Source organism: Lethenteron reissneri, chromosome 30, assembly GCF_015708825.2.
Source record: "Lethenteron reissneri isolate LAM-NWPU_2019-01 chromosome 30, ASM1570882v1, whole genome shotgun sequence".
Taxonomy (NCBI): Eukaryota; Metazoa; Chordata; class Hyperoartia; order Petromyzontiformes; family Petromyzontidae; genus Lethenteron; species Lethenteron reissneri.
Genome location: NC_083808.1, coordinates 10,638,983 through 10,657,102, shown reverse-complemented (window position 1 = coordinate 10,657,102; position 18,120 = coordinate 10,638,983). Strand labels below are relative to the sequence as shown.

Below are 18,120 nucleotides of genomic sequence, written 5' to 3'. Positions count from 1 at the left end.
GGGCAGCCAAAAGAGCGCTGGCCCAGTTCAATGCTCGTTTGAGAATTGACAGACACTTTGACTTCTGACTTCAAGAACAAATCTATTAAAAGTACAATAAGCGGTCTGTACGTTTCCTCTCTCGCACATGGCATTGTCTGAGGCCTTTTACATAGATGCAAGGACTAGGGCAAACTCATTGCAGGTGGGTTAAGGTGTGTGGCTGTATTTGCGGACACATTCAGACGTGAATGCCCATTGTGTCTTGCACAGTTTGGGCACCAACGTCATGTTTGCTCACCGTCCAGGAAATGATCATGTTCGTGGGATTGGTTCCTTCCCCTTTCACACCCGATGGATTTATTTGAGGACCTGCAAAAGAATAAAACGTGACGAAAGCGCAATGTTTATCCCTATTGTGTGCGTGTGTGTTTGCGTGTGTGCGTGTCTACATCTTTGTTTTGTGGGTAATGCTAAGAAATACTTTAAGTTGTTTACAATGCAGTCTTGTTGACGTGATTAGACGCAACAGGACCAGGTGGTTTAGAGTTCAGGGAAACAAAAATAAAGGTGGCATCGTCACATGGATCACGCATGTTGCCTTTAGAAATACCAAAGTTCAGCCGGGTCACCGCGCACGCACGCACGCACGCACGCACGCACACACACACACACAGCACGCACGCACGCACAGCACGCACACACAGCACGCACACACAGCACGCACGCACACACACAGCACGCACACACAGCACGCACGCACGCACGCACACACACACAGCACGCACGCACGCACGCACGCACACACACACAGCACGCACGCACGCACAGCACGCACACACAGCACGCACACACAGCACGCACGCACGCACACACAGCACGCACACACAGCACGCACACACAGCACGCACGCACGCACAGCACGCACACACAGCACGCACACACAGCACGCACGCACGCACACACAGCACGCACACACAGCACGCACACACAGCACGCACGCACGCACGCACAGCACGCACACACAGCACGCACACACAGCACGCACGCACGCACACACAGCACGCACACACAGCACGCACACACAGCACGCACGCACGCACGCACGCACACACAGCACTGCCCCCAAGTCTGTTCACCCGCGAATTGTAACGGGGAAAATGTTGGTTTCTGCCTGAATCCTAAAACTGATAAAACAATAACAGCAACTTTAACAACACTGAGACAATCTGCCTTTGAAAGTATTTTTTTTTATCCTTCCAAATGTGAGCATCACTGGTAATGCAGCAGTTATTGTCCATCCAGAGATTTTGCTGAGAAGGTGGTGGCATTGGGCTCCCTCCTCCATGAACCGCAAGTCGAGAGCATGGTAATGATTAGAGGGCTGCACCAATGCATTAAATCGCCAATTAAAATTATCGTGACAGTCGAGTATTTCTAATTCTAATGTGTTTGGGTCATGGAAATAGTACAGCCACCGCTAATTCTACATGCACTGTAATGCAAAATAATAATAATATATTGTGACTCCAAAATGTTAAAAATCATCAAATTGTGATGCTTGCTGATTTAGTATCACTCATATAATTTGGTCAAGGTCAAGAGGTTATTTCCAATACCATTAATGGTATTACACATGGTTGTCCCAATAGATCCCATCATTGTTGCAACGCTGACACTTGGCCTATTATAGTTTCATTACCCACATCTTGCTTTAGGGTTTGCATTTTGTTACTGGCCTCTAGGTGCCACTACATCTCCCGTCCTATTAACCTGCTCCCCTCCATGCTGCACAGGTGTCCAACCAATCACAAACTCCTCTCTCTGACTGCATCTATAAAACTTTATTGCCATATTCTCTTCCAAACTTCCAAAGTTACTTACCTTATCCTGCCATGAAAATTGCCAGCCTCCTCCACGTAATGTTTAAACTTCGTCTAAATGTGCTTTTACATCAGGTTTATTTGATTTGTTTTAACGTGACCAATTCGCCTGCATCTTGTCTTGCATTCTGTAACCGAAGAACGTTACATTTGCACTATTTGTCTTTATTACATGTATTCCTGGGGGAGCTGTGGCACCTGATCCCAACGGTCTGAGTTCGGTTCCCAGCCACGACTAATATCAGCGGAGTGTGATAATGAACGAGGTACTGGGCCCACCCACCTTGACGAACCCGCACCGACTCGTATGGTGAACTATGGTCAAATAATCTCCACGACCACCACAATGGTGGCTATCAACTAAACATACACCAAGTTGATCAGGAACTTGGAATAACCTCCCTAGCTACCGGGCCACCCCTAAGGGCAGCCTCGCTTGCTGCTACCTCCTCGGTGAAAAGCAGTGGCGGAGAGTGGAGAGTGGACGGTGGGTGGTGGGTGGTGGTGCCCCCGTGCTCTGCTCACTCGCGGAAACGGTGAGGCAGCGCTCCGTCGGGAAGCTGGGCTCGCTCGGGCCCACCGAGTTGACGGCGATGACGCGGAAGCGGTAGCTGACGTAGGGCGACAGCGAGTCGAGCAGCACCGAGTTGCGGGAGCCTGGGAACGAGCTGAGCCTGTGCCACACGCCCGGCTCGAACCAGTCCTCCTCGTACTCCACCACGAACTCTGCATGCGCGCACGCACGTCCGAACGCGCGAGCGTAAACACGCGCACGTGGACGGGACTTGCCCACTCGAACGCCCGCGCTAAAAAACGCTAACGTGTATGCGTACGCAGATTGGCGCGTGTTTACACATGTAGGAACAAGCATGCATGTGTGACAGAGATGCCGCCCCCCGTATAGCCTTTAACAGACGGCTGTTAGCGAGCGCCTATGAAGAACCACACGATGCACAACAGGAGGGTGGTGTGGCCAGAACCATGTCTGGCTGCCATTGTGTTTTATTCCCCAGTGCTGATGTTCGCACACTGTACCAGGTATTAATTTTAAGCTGAGTTTATCAAAGGGAGGCCCAGAACAGGTTTTCATCTATAGCCAAGAATGGAAGCCAGCTTGCTGGGATCATCACGCAGTGCGCTCACTGACCAATGCACCACCGCTCCACACACACGCGTGCACTCAAGACCCATGCACGCACCGTCCCAATGTGCATTAATTACTGTCATTCAATTCAGAGCATTACCCTGGGCTTTCCTAATTAGTTTTTGTCTTTTTTAGTTTGTTTTTGTCTCATTTACCCGTGTTTTGGCCTTACTTCATATACTTTAACAGGCGCATTGGAGCACATTGCGATTTAAGCTCAGGATATAAGGGCAAATCCTCCTAACGTACAATTAGAGGAGGAAACGCGAACAATGGAAACCCCCCCCCGCCCCTTTAGTGTGCGCCAGCAACATTATTCATTCGTGAATCTGCATGGACAAGGACTCTCTGAAAAATGGAACAATTGAAACCATTGACAAGAAAACAAGACTGCTCGTCCTGTACGCTGGGCTCTTGAGCGGCGAGGGTAAGAATAGAGAGAGACCTTTGATGGGGTCATTGTTCTCGGAGCCAGGATTCCAGGTGAGACGCACGCTCAGGTCTTGTCGGTTTGTCAGCTCCAAGTCCATGGGTGAATCCGGGCGGTCTGACGCACACGGATTAACGCGTGCGCACGCACACACACACAGGGAAAGACACACATGCACAAGGACATACAAAGGCACACACCCGTACACCAAAAATTAATACACACATGCAAAGACACAAATGCAGAAACACACGCGGATGCACACAAAGACTAACTACTCGCATAAAATGACGTACGCACACAAATTATATTGTTGATATACACAGACACGCGTAAATACAAAACAATGTCACGGAGATTTGACCGTCAACTTTTATAACGGACGGTGCTTTACAGAAATGAACTGCAAGAACTACTATAGAGTGGTTGGACTGAATGATTAATTTACATATCATGCACATACTAAATATGGTAACAAATGATAGGTAAATTACATAGCGTAGTATCACTATCTTGCACTTACCCTGAAGCCAAAACAAGAAGTACTGCCCAGACAACACATCTTCAAGACTATGAAAAACACAAAATTCTGCCAACTATATATATTTAATAAAATATAATCAAACACACACACACACCTCTGTTGACGAATGAAATGCAACATTCCATTTTACTGCCTTTCACTTACTCTGAACTAAAAGTCACCCTGGTCAAAGTCGAAGTTTTGACTGCTTTAATCTGATACCTCGCGAACTTTAAACAGTGTACACACGTTCAGCAAAGCCAGCATCTATACGGGCATGTGAATATGGTTAAATGAAGAAAAAAAACACATCACTGTGAATACATTCCGTGCAATGCGCAGTACTATGTGCACACCGATTATGAAGCACATGAAGCAATGTTACACAAAGGCATGAAAACCAAGAACCTGGATTCTCAAGGCGTTTTTGACCGAATGTGCCAGTCATTTGCTGGTTGACATTTTATCAAATATTAGTTAACCAGTCACCTTGTTTGCATAATGTATGCTTAACATAATACTTATTAGGTATGTATATTATGAAGTAATTAAATTGGCGTCTCATGGCTCAAATAACTATTTGGAAGTGCCCAACTCCAAGAAAAAACCCGAGCCAGTTATGACAGATTCCACATTGCTACGGTGGGACCAGTTTGTCCAGAATATGACCCTTGTTAGACTTCCCACAAAATGGTACTCATTTCGTGAACCCCAGAATGATGACGGGCTAAGTCGTCCCCTGACCAGAATTTGACCTTGCAATATTATTGATTACAAACACCACTATGGGCTGATTGGTGAAATAATTACTTGTAAGTAAATAGATACACGCATTTATACCGATTAATGTGCCTATCATAACGTATTTACCCAAGAGAGACTGGACGGATGCCCTTGCTTGGGATGCGTGACATACGCTAAGAGCCGAGAATCCAGTTCCTTTTTTTTTAAATGTCCCTTAATTATACACAAGAGCACACACCTTGCCCTGCCTTTCTGAGATGAAAATCACGACTAAGCATGCACGCGTGTGGCAAAACAGTTAATTAGAATGTGCTGACCAACAGCTCCTGTTGAGCTGAGAACAGCGGGACAGCCTGGTTTTGTTCCGCATTAAAGTTGCCTTTCCTCTGAAGAAACTGAAGCTGCTGTCATCATTCAGCCCCATGGACACGCAAGGTGAATGTGCATCGACCATTGCACCCAAGACGTGAGGCTTCCGCTCAGCGGCCGACTCAAGACCTGGTGGCCTGCATTGCAATTGTACTGCGTGGTCTGCATGGGACTGCGTGCACGTTACGCAAATATATAAATAAATATCCGCAGCGTCGCGCTCAGGTGGGACACAATTAGATTTGGCGAATTAGCAGGGGACAAACAGGGCATGTCTTATGAAGCAACCGTTCAATTAGATTAACCGAACGATGTCAAGGTGGCATATACCAAGGCTGCACAGCAACGTGAGAAATTAACCCACAATGCGTAAGAGTAAAGGTGCAGACCTAGACCAGCAATGTCTCGTGACATCGCTGGCAGGAGGACCTCGACTAGAGGGAGTTCTGAAAAGCCCCTCTAAGTTGTGTTTGGCCTACTCTCCCGCACTGGCGAGATTTAAACCCACAATGCCTTGCAAAATGTAGCCATCACTCTTAAATGAGGCTCATAAGTGTTCTCTTTGTGAATTACCTTCCAATAATTATCTAACTACAGCCTCGCAGTGGCTGAAAAGGCTTCTGTGTAAATATACACACTAGCAAATCAAGCAAAGCATTGTGGGCGTATTCCTTTAATGATGTGCAACCAAATAAATAATTCATTCGACTTTAGCGTGTGCTTATTTGATATTGTTTGGCCTGTATATATCTTAGGTCTTCCGGGAATTTGTGCTGGCTTGATTAGATGTTCGCTTGATTAAGCAGTTTATGTGTTTTAAAGGAAGACACAACTCAAAATGAAAACACTGGTATTTTCTTGATTAACGCAGGCTGTCCGACACAAGTTTGAAACTCTGTCATAAAAAAAAAACGAATGCCACAGCCATGTGACTTTAAGGCACACTACCATAGCCAATGACATCACAGCCTCACAAGAGACCATTCACCTCCTTGCGCAAGGTGGGAGCCACGTGATCCCGGCTACAACTCAATGCATAGTGCAAGTTGGTAAAATTCACAGTGGTCTCCAATTTGTTTTGTGGAGTGGAGTGGAATTTGAAAGCCACAATTATGGCATCTTGTAGCCAGCAGTCATATTTTTAAAGATGGACCTGCATATGTTTATTTTTATACATATAAAAAAAACTGATTTCAAATGTGCAATTGCTGTCGATCGATATTCACTCGACGAAGCACAGCAGCTTCAAACTAATGTTCGAGCTGTGTCCCACTTAAAATCAGGAGAGAAGAATCGCACTAAAATACTGTACCTGGGTTAATTAATTATGAAAGAAAATACAGCCACGCAAATCATGATCGCCGTCTGTGATCAGATGAAATGGATGAGCGCCGCACGACGACAAACTAACTAGATCCAAGTGCTCATGCTGATGTGACGTGAGGGCATCACAGATAAATGCAGTGGGCCGAAGCACAGGGAGCAGACGGGGGTTTCGTTTTACCTATCGTTACCGCCACACCGCCGACGGGGCTGGGTATAGAGGGAGAGCTAACTAGCGTCGCGTTGAGCTCGGGAGAGGATAGGGTGGCGTCTGGGGAGTCTTAGGATGTTCCCAGGGGAGAAGGGGAGACAGCACGGGAAAAGGAGAGGGCAGGCAGGGTTAGGGTCAAAGTGTAAAGAACATCGGGAGGGAGAGGGAGGCGTTGGTTAATGAACAAAAAGCACAGACTGGAGGTACAGGAACCGTTCAATCCATGCGGCACAATGTTAAACTAGGCCTTTGCTGTTGTAGAGAATATTCGTGTACTTTTGACTATTTGAATTATGCCACAGGCATCGTGTCATGAGATAAATACATTTCCAGTGTGAGCTCTCCCACTCAGCACTGTAACGTCAGATATTGTCAGAGAATGGCCCCTGGATGATAGCATCACAAAAATACTTCTGAATTCACTTCAATCGGCCCCCTCTCTGCAGCACAAAGTGGCATATGTCCTGCAGAGAGTGTTCATCACGTCAATATATTTGTTTTAACTTCCCACACCTGAAATAAGCCAGATTGAGTGAAAACCCAAATTTGTCACGATATTTCAGCACAGTCATTGGTTAACTGCACTGAGATCATCAACCTATGACATGATTGAGAACAAAACCCCTTCAATCATGGGTGGCTGAAACTCAGATTCGAACCCAACATCTCAGCAGTACTGGCTCATTGCTCTGACAAAGCATTAGCACCCTAAGCTAAGCGGCCACCCCTAGATAGTCATTTTCTAGACATAGCATACATTTCTTGAAATGTTCTTGTTACCGCATGCCGGGTTAGTTGTCGGAATACTTGCAAATATAATTCAGTGTTTACAACAAAGCAAAAATGAAAATTATTCAATCGACAGTCAGGCAGGTAAACGGCATACAAGCAAATAACAGGAAAGAAGGACAAGTTGGTTCATATCCAGAAGGCAGGCGGGGAAAATCACATTAGTTCTGCAGGCAGGGGAAGGGAAAATAAAACTTGGTTAATAACATTGAGGCACAGATACGGGGAGGGGGAGAATCACGGCCGGAGATCGCATTTAGGATAAGAGCTGCAGGTAAATAGGGACAATCAGTGGCAATCTTGCATGCACGTGTTGCTTAACACAGCGTGATCCGTCAAGGGACTTGCGTTTCGACGTTTTTTAAACTTTGGCACGCAATAGGTGGAACCGTATAAACCCTCCGTGATGGAATCTAAAATATTTTCCGATCGAAAAAGATTTCGTTTCGTAAACAATCGACGTAAATGATGATTTACGTACTATAGATGCTTTTGGACATATTCCCCGCAGAGGACAAATTAAACGACAAACAAAATTTATTTCTTTTGTGCAGCCAATCGGTGACTGTGCCGAGGCCATCAACTTGCTACGCTCGAGAACCCGATTTAATCAGAGGAGTCTGCCCCAATTTGAACCATGCATATCAGCAGTGTTGCCTCATTACATTTACACAGCCATTATGAGTCCTCTGAGCCACCTCAAAGCTTGCTACTTTAAATATCATTGGGATATGCCTTATGCAGCAACAGTCAACTAGCACATTACCAAACAACACCTTAGTGCATAATCAAATGAAGTCTTGGCCAGTGCTCATTGCTAGTCCTAAGCCAGTGATGGAAATTGTTTGTTCCTCTGGCAGGAATCAGTCTCCACACAAAAAATACTTTTAACTTCCCACAAATTTGTTGTACTCGTGTTATTAACCCGACGCAGATGATGGGCTTAGTTGAGTCCCAACTAGGATTGTAACTCACAACCCTACGAAAACGTGGCAGGGCCCTCCTGAAAAACAGTCATGAGACTCAGCGAGGCTTTCCTTGGTAAACAAATGTAATAATAAGTAATAACAACAAAGTGGCCAGTGTGGATGCTGAATTCATATGTGCAACAAACACTTTGCCAGCAAGGTTTTAGATTAAAAAAAACTGATTTCACCAGGAGATGGGACAATGCCTTCGAGCTGAGAGAGCGGTGGCACACACCGACGCAACTGTGCCGTGAGTCTGTGATGTAGAACACATCCCACATTTGAGCCTACAACATCAGGTGGTTCACCAGCATTGGTTGAAGCAAGTCTGACTGCTGATGAGACACTGTATGTCAAAAGCCCTCCACAGTTTTGCTTGTTTTGAATCAATGCTGCTAAATTATGTACCCACAGAAGGTTGTGGGCCAATCGCTTGTATATGAAATACTGTGATTTATTAAGAAAACTTCAAATCTAGATTGAAGGAGACATTGTTTGGTTATCTATTTTGTTAAATATTTGAGGAGGGTCTTGGGAAGAACAAATATAGACTTGATAACCCACAGAAGCTCATTGTCCAAAATAAAGTAGGGTTTTCTTGGGAGCTGGTGGATGAATTGGATTAAGTACGTGAATGATTAAGTTGATTGTTCGGACATCTGTGGAGAGATGATGCAATAAATTAAACTATCATCGGCAACTTATCAAAGCGTTTCAATGAAATCTGTTGCAGAGCTTCCTCCGCTTGTATACCCAGCCAGAGCTATTGTCCTGCAAGTGCCCAGCCCGGCTTCTTTGTACCTATGACGGTGAGTCGAGCCTCTGCCTCGGCGTGGTCCAACTCCGTGGAGGCTCTGCACTTGTAGTGGCCAACGTCCTCCTCCGTCACGTTCACGATGGTCAGGCCACTCCCTTCCAGCTCGTGTCTGAGCGCAACGCGAGAGGGCAAGACGACGATGATTGTACACGGTACACGCCGAGATGAAAACATTTCACGTTATATGTATTCCAGCTGTTGTAATGACACGAATGGAAATAATACTAATTACAATACTGTCTTATTTATCCATCCAGCTGGGTGGTGCTGCAATTAGTATGCTCTGCTCACAATGAAATAGGTGAGAGTTCAAATCTTGGCCAGGGCTTGGCTCAGGCTATCATTTACATGGAGTCAATGATATGAGTACCAATTTACAGGATATCTATTGAGATCATTCTAATTACTGGCTAGCACCTACCATGGGAATGTGGAATTGTCACGAAGGCTCAGGGCAATGGATATCAGTGGCATTCCATCGCTAGTTTCAGAAGGGAGACACTTTTTAAATCCTTTATATTAAGTTCACTTGCTTGCTTGCTTAGGACCGTGTAAATCTTTCGGTCGTTTTTTAACCCACTTCCCGTGATCCAATCGAGCTGACATTTTCCACACAGACTCGTTGTGTGTGACAATTAATGTTCGTGAAATTTTTTTTCCAAAATTTTACACTTTTTAGGACAAAAATATTATATTTAATTACCAATTGCTTAATGCTGCCATGCAATCATCTGACCCATAGGTGGCAGCCATCTCAAGCCAGATGACGAGAGGACTCTAGCCGCCACGCATATAAAGGATTTATAGTGAAAAACTTTGTTTTTACGGGTTATACTTGTTTCCTCTAAAAAAATGTCTGTTTTCATCTCCAAAGTACTGGGAGCACTTGTGTGCCCATTGGTTTATTTGGGATCATGTCACTGTCCTGAAACCATATCGCATTATATCGATTGGCTGGGGACACCCAAACGGTTGTGGACTGACCTGGGGCTCTCTGGAAGCGGGTATCCGTCATGGAACCAAGAGATGTTGAGGCTCAGGCTGGGGTCGTGGGTGGCATGGCACTCAAACGTAGCAACGCCAAATCGCTGGGTGCGCAGCTCCGATGGGGGCTGCACAATCCGCGTTGGGTCTGTGCGACAAAAAGAAAACCACACACGTACGGAGTCATCGTTGCTATCATCATACTTGCGACACAAACATAATTTAACACCATTTATCCCGTCCACGGTCAATGTTTAATATAATTAATTCCTTGATTCGAATCGCGACCCTGAAGAGCGACAAGTCACCGAATTGGCAGGGGTAGAAGAGTCACAGCCATTGGTCTCTAGTGTGCAGCAAATCAGACAGACCTGGGATGTAGATAAGACTTCGATTTGTGAAATTATCCAAAAAGGCACTCTACTTAGCATACTCTACTTGCAGTTGGAAGGTTGCGAGTTCAACCCTTTTTGGGGATTGACTTAGCCCATCATCCCCATGCGGGCAGGTTAAATGATTTCCACAGTTAGTGGGAAGCCACCAGTGGCATTATATGGGAAGACATGCTTTTGCCTTTGGGATGATGATTTTCGGACACTCGTTCAAGACTCCGATTGGAGTAGAGCTCCACTTCATACGAAGTTGTGCAGGGAGACCACTTTGTCTTTGACTTGTCAAGAGGACCAAGCGCAAACTTAGCGCTATTGGCGGTGACATCACAACGCTTGCACCAGGCTAGGTGCACTCTCAAGCCACGCCAAGTGTCGAAGGCTCGCCAGGAGGATGTCACATTATCACGAATTAGCATGGCTGGCTACGTACGGTGCAAAAGAAGTTCAACACACATCAGAATCAGAATCTTTATTTTGACTGGAGGAGAAATCCGATGAGCTATGAAGCTCTTTTCCACAGGTGTTCAGTATGGGCGGGTCTGCACGGTACAGTAACAAACAATAAAAAAAACGATAGGAGTGCTGGTGTCACTGACCCTTGATGAGCAGCCGAGCCAGGCTCTGGTTCTTGTTGAGGTAGTTCTGCACGTGGCACGTGTAGACGCCCGCGTCGCCCTTCTGCACCCGCGGGACGACCAGCGTGTCGCTCGCCGCCGAGTCCTGGTAGCGCGGACCTTCCAGCTTCCCTCCGTGGGCGTCCTTGAACCTGTCGCCCACCGCCAAAGAGACCCACACTCAGTCATCGTCACCAAGCACTGATTACACGCACAAATTGCTTGCCAGAAATTAACCGCAATACCTTGCTGATCTCGTCAAGGAGCATAAACCATCACGTGAACTCTGGTCATCCTCGCGGCAGCGGCTTTTGGCTAAGCATCGAACAAAGACGGTCACCGCATCGTGCGCTTTCAGATGCTCTTCTGCGGCCATCTGGAAAGCTCTTCCTTCCGATATTAGGAAGCCAATGGAGCTATGCACTTTTAAATCAAGATTGAAAACCCATTCCTTTAGAACTGTTTTTATTATTAAGTTTCCTGCGGGCCGTCAACAACATTGGCCTGGGACGTGAGCCCGAGGTCGTTTATGGGTATTCTGGGGAGGACGGTGAGGATGGAGCGTAAACCATCATCGCGGGACCTCCGGTCTTCCTCGTGGCAGCGGCGGATTTTGGCGAGCCGTCGAACAAGGACGGTCACCGCACCGCACGCTTTCTGACACCAGTCCGGAACGCTCTTTCTTCCAATACTAGGAAGCCACTGGGGCTACACACTTTTAAATCATCTATATTGAAAACGAATCCCTTTAGAACTGTTTTTAATGTTTGGTTTGTTGCCCTTTCCTCACACCTCCGATTAGCATGGTTGGCTACATACAGTGCGAAAGAAATTCAACATACAATGTTATTATTCGTCATCAGTATTATTTTCATCTGCCATGGTCAATCCACTGCTGGATGAAGGGCCTCCGCAAGCCACCGCTATCTCTCACGATCCAGCGATGTAATAATCAATCCACCCGGCACGCGCACACCGACTGATTGCGACGTTTGACTCGCCTCGACGTTATTATGTTTTATTTTTATTATTTTATTATTTCCCGTCTACGTGACTTTACCGAAAGAACCAAGAATATGTTACTGCTGTCATTGTTAAGCAGTACACACCAGGAGAAACCGTACAGCACGAGAGGCTGAATACATTTTTTGCGATGATCCTATTTTATAAAACCATCACAATTATCATCTATATTGTATCCCCCATTATGAATCGTAACGATGATAATTATCATCATCATCCACATACCATTATTCATCATATATTATTATTATTCATTATCCCCAAGTCAAATGTGAATGAGTGGGATCTATCCGGGCATTATGGTTTCTTCCAAAAGCAAACAAAACGAATTAGACATTTGTAAAACATCCCCACTGCCGGTAACCCTGAGCCAATGGTGACAATTCTTTCTTCTAAACGTAGGATTCAGCTAAAAAACAGGAAAACCAAATTAGTGCAACACGATGGCACACATTTTATTGACCATGGTGGTATGATAGCAGTAGCACGCTCGCCGCTTGTTGTTGAGTTTCATGGTTCAAATCCAGCTGCTGCACTCATTATTACTGGGAGTTTAATAAGTATAATTATACGTGCACTTAGTGGACGTTGAAGATCCCTGACATCTTTTCACAAGATACGGCGATTGAGTGCTGTCGTCCAGGCCTAAAGCTTTCCAATTCAAAGCATTTCCATAGCAAACAATTGCCCCCTATAGGCACACTAATGTCCCAAGTGACTCTAGAAAATTTAGACTATCCTGGTCTCTTGAGTTGCTGAACGTGAACGTAGATCTCAATGCAAGAGCCTCCAAAAACATTTATAGATATGCACGTCTTAAAAAAACTGCGTGCTGGAATTCCACATTCCCATGGTGGGGGCAAGTCTGTCACACAAGACAACCTCTTTAGGCTGCCCACAGAGCGGTATTTTATTTGGACCAGACAGATGATGGGCTGAGTCAACCCATAACCAGTATCATGAACTCTAACCAGAGTGCTTAAAGCCTACTGCTATTGCTACTACATATTCCTGTGTCAGAGTGTGTGTTGGGTGATGGGTGTTAGTGGGGAGCAGTAGGGTTGCGGTTAGCAGCGCTGCGCTACGAACCAGGCCACTCAAGTTTGATTCCCGTTCATGGCCAAATCCCGTGACGATTATCTGAACTGGTCTTGGGCTTCCCCCAGGGCGACTCAGCCTCAAATTAGTACCTGGTCCGTTGTGTAAAAAATATCGCCGCTGGGGACACAAAGACAGTTGAGCGTGGAGCTGGCCACCCACCCCTTTGTGTACCGCGCCGACCTTCATAGGTGCTTGCTAACAGCTCTTGCCCCAACAGTCTGTTAAGGCTATATGGGCGATCTTTGTCTTTGTTTGATGGGTGTTTGGGACGTACCACATGAAGGTGGGCTGTGGCGAAGCGAACACCTTGCACTCAATGTGCACCGTCTGGTTCACCACGGCAGCATAGACTTTATTCATTGGTGACAGGATCCTGGGTGGAACAGCTGTAAGAGGTACAAAATGGGCATGTTAATTTCCATGTACACAACGCCATAAACTGACATATAGAAACCTTTTTTTTAAATACAAAAATCTGATACGATTCAGTCGATGCGAGGCCAACATTTTCAAGGTCATGTTCAGGGTTTTAGTGGCTTCATAATTGTACAAGCCAATTAGTGGGCTGGTAAAGCACTGAGGGTTATCCAATGATACTGTGTGTGGTGTACACCGAGTCCGCACTGTCGTCAATGGCTATTTTTGATCACAAATTCAATCGTGCAGAAAAAGTAATCATAAAATAATCAAGCAAACATTCGTGTTCCTAACCCAGAACTGGGTATGTGCCATTTATTACACTCAGATGACCAAGTGCCAACTTTATCTCTTTGCACTCTGCCCAACTCTATAGCTCTTCTCTCTCCACACGTGGCAAATCTTAGCTGTGCCACAAGCATCTCTCTCTGTCTCGTGAGTAGCCCCTAAAGTAGCGGCGACCACCTCTTCCCCATTACCGAGGCAGCTAGCGCTGCTTCTTCCAGTGCTTTCATCGGTCGCTCTGTATGCAACCCAAATATTCAATACATCTATATTGAAAACTCATTTCTTTAGAACTGCTTTTTGTGTTTAGCTTGTTGTCCTTCCCCCGTATCCCCGATTAGCACGGTTGGTCACGTACGGTGCGAAAGAAGTTCAACATACATACATGCATTCGCTGGTGCATTATTTTCCCTACCAAAGACGGTGATTGACAATGCTATAACATTTCTGCACACGTGTCGTTACGTGTTGGCTATGTACCTGTATCCATTGATGCGCTGGACACCCTCGCAAACAAGAAGTTCCATCTCAAGGGTTTCCCAGGTGAAATATTTCCATAAAATAAAATGCTCAGGACATTTTTTTGCGAGGTGGATGATGATGATCGTGGTGGTGATAGTTCCAGAAATTGATAACACTGTTATATTTCACCATGGGGTGTTGTGTCGATCCACAACCAAATAGTCAGGGTTTTTAACTACGTATTTATTCATTTCATTATTATAAAAACAAACACATGCAGGCACATTTGGGTCCATTAGTGCAAAGGCACTACTGTATACAAAAACAGAAATAATAATGATAGTGACAATGATGATGATGGATGGAGATAATTAATGCTATGCTCATGCTGATAACGACGATGATGAGAATGAATGGTCCGTTAAACTCATGCCGTGTGAGCGCTCAAAGAACAGGCAGCTCTGACCCAGCACGTTGACGAAGGCATTGCCGAGGATGGAGCCATGCTTGTTGGTGGCCTCGCACTGGTACACAGCGCTCATCCCCTCGGGCAGGTCTGACAGGATGATGGTGTCACCATCCACCTTCCTGTTCGGGTCGTTGCCAGCTTCTGAAATAAATAAGCAAAAATAACTATTCGAGCCAACGATAATTATTATACGGCGCTACGATGCGGGTTTTTTCGACGGTTGTGTACCGCCGCGTTTTTTGTGCACGGGTGTCCGATGTTGTTGTTTTTTTGTTGTCCACGTGCTGGGAGCTTTGTCGGAGCACGAGCTGTTGCTGAAGGAGCTGAATTGCTGGAGCATAATGCCACAACACCGTGCCACGTAACACGCACATCGGAGAGCTATGCAGCGCAGTGCTCAAAACCTACGTAGTTGTAAACAATTATACAAACGAATGCACGATACGCACGGCCAAGCCGAGAAAAAGATAGGGAACCTCTTTCTCTGAATCCACTCAATTACATCTAAAAATTCCTCGTCACATATGAACAATTCTGAACAGTAAACGATGTTAGATATCGAATTGCAATTCACGAAACATGACCGACTGGTTTTAGAAATGTATATTCAGGCAACAAGATTAATTGTTGTTTTAAAACTCACAACTTTTTGTCTCGCTCTACTGACAGAGCACTTGACACACACCCATAAAGTCGAGGGTTCGCATCCTAAAGTTGGGTCAACTCGGTCCATCTTCCCGACTGAGTCAATCAAATAAAATAAAGAAAGTATCGCTTTGTTGAATGTCGGTCGTGGTTGACTGATAGAAGACAATTCCCTATAATCGGAATGTCTAATTTCTATCACTGGCTTATGGTGGATGGTGTTGCGCAACACCCACTGACTGCTGTTGTACATCAAGGTCAAGAGGCTGTGACGTGAAGGCGGCTCGTCAGGCCGGCACACGTTGCCATCGCTTCCTTCCTTACCGCCAGATCCTATAACGATCGCAAACGTTACACCTGTCCTCCAAAGTGCACTCTTACAGGGCTCATTATTCCCAGTATCTGGCTTTAAGGTCTTCCTCTTGGTCACCGACCTCCGGGTCCCAACTGAAGTAGACCAGCACCAGTCTCGGTGATCTGCCCTCCTCAATTCCATCTTGCGGACGCGCCGCGCACTCATCACCATCGTTCTGATGGCGTCTTACAGGTGGCTTCTATTGCCCCCACTCGTTGCTACTCTTCGCGGTGAACGTCACTTGCCTTCAATGGGCCCTCCGTTGAGGAGCCAGCGAATCGACGGCTTGGGGTTGCCGGTAGCGCGGCACATGATGGCCGTCTGTTCGCCCGGCTGAACCACGCGGCTCTCAGGCCCTTCCGTGAGCCAGTAGGGGGCGGCTGTGTCCACACACCACACACAGGGGGAGAACGGTCAGCAGGAGTTGGTCGAGCACAATAACGCGGCAGTTTCACAAATAAGGCGACCTCACATTTCTAAGTCATGGTAATAATTACATTGAATGGCCAAAATAGAGACATCGCAGCGAGTCGTGCTCGACTTAGCTAAGTAATCATGGTTCCAGTTCAAATCCCTGTTGACATCGACTCAAACCATAATTATTAATATTTTGGGGCCAGTAAAATGATTGGCACTTTCCAGGACATTAGCTGTGGTCGTCCTCTAGAGAGACTGGCTCCTACCATAGGAATGTTGAATTTTCACTGATGGCTGAAGGCCACCAATAGTGATCAGTGCCGCCGAATGCTCATACCATCACAGGGACACTTTTATTTACCAATTCTCAAGACATTATCATCACGGAATTATGATTAACGTGGGACCTTTTGCAAGCAAGCCTCAATGCGCGAAAATAAAATTCGCATTGTCAATATAATGGAGTGAAGCATTATACATCCAATGCGCCTTTACATTCACTCTAAATATAATGTATATTATACATCCTTGTCAAGAGGCTCACACGCTGGTATTAAAGCACTTTGGGGAAGGATTGGTGAATTGGCCGCAGGGTGGCCAGCGATTTCAAACTCATCCTTTAGGGGATTAGTGATGGATTAAATGGCACCTTAGCTGCACAGCACGACGCCCTACATTTTGGTGACTCCTTGCACGAGGCATGGCCATTGACTCTCAGTACATGTTGATGACGGCAAAAGCCTTTCATCAAACAATGGTGCAGTTTGAAACATTTTAAATGGGTAAGATTCTTAGAAACGCAGCCGGTCACATTCTTTCGATAAGAACAGTGTTTGATGTACGTTTTGACATTTTCGCTGCTGAAATAAGAGTCCGCAGAGATGCGATACCGTCTTACGAAGTGAAACGGTAGTTTCATCATCTTTTGAGCCCATAAACAGACTGTTTGAGACTCTTGACCTTTGCTGTCAAACGTTTTCATGTAAATAAATAAATTGAGGAAAGCTTCGCCGAGTCTCAAAATTCTATATGTACAAAAAAAAATGTTTTGCGTTGGATGTCCGTTCACTTCATTGTTCATGTTTATCTTGTGTGGGAGGAGACTCCAATGATGTGTGAGAAAACCCATGTACGTATATGTTGAAACGAATAATCAAACACCACACACCTATACCATCAACCTAATGTTTGTACTGACATGTGGCCTAGTAGTTCTATAGGTTGGAAGTCTGATAATACTTTCATGATGCACCAACTCTTTTTCTGAAGCACTAGATTAGAAGCATACACCATTGCTTTGCAGAAAGTCAAAAGTGGGTGTCCTTTGTGGGTGATAAGACTCATTCCAACCGTGGCAATATGGAATTTCCGCAAAGCTCATTGCCCTGCAAGCGGGTGTATCACACAGTCGATGGCTCCATCTCTGCATGATCCGCCGACCCCAATGCCACGTCACTTGATTACAATTCGTTGGGCACCTACCGCCAAGCTGTGCTATGGTTGGAGCATTGCAATCAGCCATGAGGCTGTGAGTTTCAAATCCTGGTTTTGGTACAGACACACTTCACTGAATAAGTATTCATCAGGGCGCTATTAAAATAAGTACCACTTTTTGTGGTAGATGGGCTCTATAGATATCCCGAGTGGACTGTTCTCCTGCCAGCTGTGGCATGAGCAAGACGTCGCAGGGCTACGCACGTTTGCGAGAATTCAACAGTGGACATCTTCAAGGCACACCAAGCCCCGACCATAAGAATCTGGACTTTAAATTTCAAT

General features: G+C 45.7%; 1 protein-coding gene across 1 annotated transcript in view; it reads right to left on the bottom strand.

Annotated features, from left to right (window-relative positions):
• Positions 1-18,120, bottom strand: part of LOC133349523 (neuronal cell adhesion molecule-like) — a 146,443-nt gene that overhangs the window by 69,379 nt on the left and 58,944 nt on the right. Inside the window, 10 exon segments of the mRNA XM_061563057.1 lie at positions 281-351; positions 2,388-2,588; positions 3,452-3,553; positions 6,577-6,675; positions 9,165-9,289; positions 10,165-10,312; positions 11,153-11,322; positions 13,569-13,680; positions 14,925-15,068; positions 16,173-16,307. Coding sequence (XP_061419041.1) covers positions 281-351; positions 2,388-2,588; positions 3,452-3,553; positions 6,577-6,675; positions 9,165-9,289; positions 10,165-10,312; positions 11,153-11,322; positions 13,569-13,680; positions 14,925-15,068; positions 16,173-16,307 — 1,307 coding nt within the window.